General features: G+C 43.7%; 1 protein-coding gene across 1 annotated transcript; it reads left to right on the top strand.

The window, feature by feature from the left end:
* The first annotated feature begins 2,128 nt into the window (after window positions 1–2,128).
* Window positions 2,129–3,061, top strand: LOC102393455 (olfactory receptor 6B1). The gene has a single exon (XM_025290748.3). The coding sequence runs from the start codon at window positions 2,129–2,131 to the stop codon at window positions 3,059–3,061; it is 933 nt and encodes a 310-aa protein (XP_025146533.2).
* Window positions 3,062–4,509: the final 1,448 nt, after the last annotated feature.

The raw sequence follows: 4,509 nt of genomic DNA on the forward strand, positions 1-4,509 counted from the left end.
CTTCTGTGAAATTAGAGTAACAGTGCCTCATTTATTTGTTTTGCGTATTTAACGGCATATTTGAAAAATACTTAGCAAGTTTCCCAGCACCTAGTAATAACTGATAAATGATTATTAGAGAATATTCTGGACAATATTGAATAATATTCTGTTCAATATTCTGAACAATATTCTGGAATATTGTTCAGGCTTCATGTTAAAACTCATCAGAACAAAACCCTAACAGATTCTTGCCCATTGCCATCTCTTCAACTATGAGGAATGTGTCTGTAAACACCAAAATTTTTCCCATTACAGTAAATGGCATCACTTCCATATAGTGAGCCATATACCTGAATTCCTCCTTGATTTCTCTCTTCTCTTTCCTCCCATATTTAATCCATCAATTACCATTAAAGATGCTTTTAACACACATCTGGAGTCCCCTCACTTCTGTGAAACAAGGTTTTCAAGGTCACCGTCACCTTTGAGTAGCCACCCGCAATCTCACAACTCCCACTCTTGCACAACTCCCACTCCCACAGTCTTTTGCAATGTCAGAGCGATCTTTCCAAGCATGAGACATACTGTGCTCCTATTCAGCTTTAAGCCTTTCACTTGCTTCTCATGGTATTTAGACCACTATTCAGATCCCCTGTTATGACCTGTGGGGTCTTACACGTGCTGGCCCTGCTTGCCTTTCCCCCCTAGTCCTCATTTCTTCTCCCTCCATCACAGCAGGCATGGCCTCATCTCAGTGCAGCTCTCTCCCACCTCACTCTTCAGAAGGCTGGGGCTCTGGCATCCTCCTCTGTGCAAATATCACCTCCTCAGAGGTCAGAGAGGCATTCCCCAATCACACGTGTATCATTTCTGTTTTTTAACCTTCATAGAAAATATCTCAAATTTTATTATGTATTTCTTATTATTTGCTGATTAAAGAAAATCTCCTCCAAGAGACTTATACCTCCACCCCCAAGGACTTCAGTCTCCACAAGAGGAAGCTCATGTCCACTTACTACTCTGCTTGGTCCTCAGCAGTCACTCTCCTCGCTCCTGTGAGCCCAACCTTATCTTTTAAGGCCCTGAGATGGGAGAGGAGCCCTTTCACATTTACTGTCATTTATATGTTTATAAATTTTACTTTATATGCAATTTTACTTACATTATTTCATTTGGGTTTTGATCCACATTGACATAAGCTAAATGAATATTAATATTTGCACTTGCATAAGAGGAAATTGGGTTTTGGAGATGATAAGATTTTAAGGTTCATATAGCAATTTATGACTGAGGTCCAGGTTTTTAATACTGGAAAGCCTAACTCTCCCCACCTCACTGTCTCATGTACCTTGCAGACAGTGACAGGTTTCACTCTGTCTCCATGGATAGTACAGGGGGAAAAGCATTGTAAAGGCAGAACTTCCAGCACTCTGGGTGGGTGATAGGCCAGGAAAGCCAGGTGTATCCTTCACAGTTGGCAATGGTAATGTGGAACATGGTTGTTTGATACTGTTTAATTTGGATGTGGTTGTGAAAGGCTGCTGCTGCTAAGTCAATTCAGTCGTGTCTGACTCTGTGTGACCCCATAGACGGCAGCCCACAAGGCTCCCCCGTCCCTGGGATTCTCCAGGCAAGAACACTGGAGTGGGTTGCCGTTTCCTTCTCCAATGCATGAAAGTGAAAAGTGAAAGTCAATTCGCTCAGTCGTATCCGACTCTTAGCGACCCCATGGACTGCAGCCTACCAGGCTTCTCCGTCCATAGGATTTTCCAGGCAAGAGTACTGAAGTGGGGTGCCATTGCCTTCTCTGTGTGAAAGGCAGTGTAGGGTAATAGATAGAGCATGGTGTTTAGACTTAGACTTGAATGTGATTCTGCCCTGCTACCAGTGGGAATGTGGTAGGTTACTAATACTTCTCCAAAACTCAATTTCTTCATTACTAAGATGTATAAAAAGACTATGTGAGTATCAAATTACATTGTGTACATAATGTACCCAGTGTATGATCTAACCTATAATGCACTATTAAAAATGATGTTACTGTTGTTACTAGTCAAAGAAGGCAAAAGATGGAAGGTTCCAAATGGACCATGGAATCTGACCAGTAATTTTTTCTCCCAGGAGAGTTAAGCCCTGTGTTTCCAATATGGAAGTGGAAAACCAGACACGGGTCACCAGGTTCATCCTGGTGGGGTTCCCTGGGAGCTGGGGCATGCGTGCAGCCGTGTTCTTCATATTCCTCATGGCCTATATTCTGACAGTGGCTGAAAATGTGACCATCATCCTGTTGGTGCAGCAGAACCGGCCACTGCACAAGCCCATGTACTTCTTCCTGGCCAACTTGTCCTTCTTGGAGACCTGGTACATCTCTGTGACTGTACCCAAGTTGCTGTTTAGTTTTTGGTCCATGAGCAACAGTATCTCCTTCGCTCACTGTATGATACAACTTTACTTCTTCATTGCACTCATGTGCACGGAATGCATGCTCCTGGCCGCCATGGCCTACGACCGTTACATGGCCATCTGCCGCCCACTACACTACCCCACCATTATGAGCCATGGGCTCTGCTTCCGCCTGGCTCTTGGTTCCTGGACCATTGGCTTTGGCATCTCCTTGGCTAAGACATACTTCATCTCTCGCCTCAGCTTCTGCGGCCCCAATGTCATCAACCATTTCTTCTGCGACATCTCTCCAGTACTTAACCTCTCCTGCACAGACATGTCCACAGCTGAGCTGGTGGACTTTGTCCTGGCACTGGTCATCTTCCTCCTCCCGCTCACTGTCACTATTCTGTCTTATGGATGCATCCTGGCCACCGTTCTACGCATGCCCACGGGCAAGCAGAAGGCGTTTTCTACTTGTGCCTCCCACCTCGTGGTGGTCACCATCTTCTACTCAGCTACAATTTTCATGTATGCCCGGCCCCGAGCCATTCACGCCTTCAACATGAACAAAGTTATTTCCATCTTCTATGCCATTGTCACCCCTGCCCTCAATCCTTTCATTTATTGTCTAAGGAACCGAGAGGTCAAAGAGGCTCTGAAGAAACTGGCTTATTGCCAGGCCAGATCTGACTAGTCTGTTACAAGTGATTACAAGAAGTAATTTGATTTGGAGCCTGCTCTTCAACCCCCATCCTTTCTCCTTTAATGCCGCAGCTGGATATTAACATATTACTTATGTTAATGTGACCTCACCAGATCCACATTAACCACCGGCTCTTGGTTGTGTCCTGAGATCTACATCTGCGCCTGTGGTCTGTGTTTTAAGGGCATGCCCTTTGAACAGAGTGTTCTCTTTGACTGTGATCCAAAATGGGGTTTCTAAGATTGTGAGTAAATTCCTGAGTTGAGTGGGAGAGAGAGATGGCAGCATATGAATTAGCTGTTTTAGGATCTAGCAAGCACTATACTCTCCAGCAAATCAGATTTGGTGACGGCTTCCTGACTTCTGTGCTTCCTGACTGAGACAGAGGTAGCTGCTCCTTTAATAATCCCATTCTGGCTTTGATGCCAGGAGTCAATCTTGGTGGCAAAGACTAGAGGAATAGTCTGTAGCCTCTTTCAACACTTGTTGTAAACACCCATTTCCCTGCATTAAAATACCCTTCTGCTTCAAAATAGCTGGAGTGCTTTCTGTTATCTGCAAGGTGTCACCTATAAGTAAACTATACCTTTTATAGTTTACATTTTGTTTTCTTATATAACTTATTCAGTTGTTTTGTGTTGAACTTCATATTTCCTTCCTAGCAGTCACAGCATATTTATTTGTATCCTCCAGTGGATGAACACATGATCGCTGATAAGTAAATGAATATCATCACATATATTACTTGCTATAGGAAGCTTGCGCTCATAGTCCTCTTTCCTTCTGGTCTCAGTCTTCTCTCAGTCCTCTTCAGCTTTCTTTTACTTCCTCTGGCCTCACTCTCTTACCTCATATACAAGTAGCTAGCCCAGTCTTGGGAATTAACAGATTTTCATCCTGTACCACAGCGACTCTCTACTCTCCTCCTTCTTTATCTGACACCCTACCCATGTAGCTTTACCTTTTTGATAAAGTGAGCCCACACACCTGCAGAAGTGCATATGGATATGCCTACTCTTGGTTCATAGTTCTGACAAAGGCAAAGGGAGCTATACTTTAAACTGTATTCAATGTAACATGCTGATGTCAGGAGGAATTTAAATGTTCTATTGTGTGAGTACTGTGTGCTCAGTCATGTCCAACTCTTTGCGACCCCAAGAACTGTAGCCTGCCAGGCTCCTTTGTCCATGGAATTTTCAAGGCAAGAATACTGAAGTAGGTTGCCATTTCCTACTCCAGGGGATCTCCGTGATTCGAGGATTAACACATGTCTCCTGCACTGACAGGCAGATTCTTTACCACTGCGCCACCTGTGATGCCCCATACTGATTCATATAATTCCCTTATTTGCTTATAGAAGAAAGATAACACTTTAAAACAATGATTTTTTTTTTTTTTGATTTTCAATCAACTCATGAGGTAGCCACTTATCGAGCCTT

The sequence above is a fragment of the Bubalus bubalis genome, chromosome 8 (genome assembly GCF_019923935.1).
Source record: "Bubalus bubalis isolate 160015118507 breed Murrah chromosome 8, NDDB_SH_1, whole genome shotgun sequence".
Classification (NCBI taxonomy): Eukaryota; Metazoa; Chordata; class Mammalia; order Artiodactyla; family Bovidae; genus Bubalus; species Bubalus bubalis.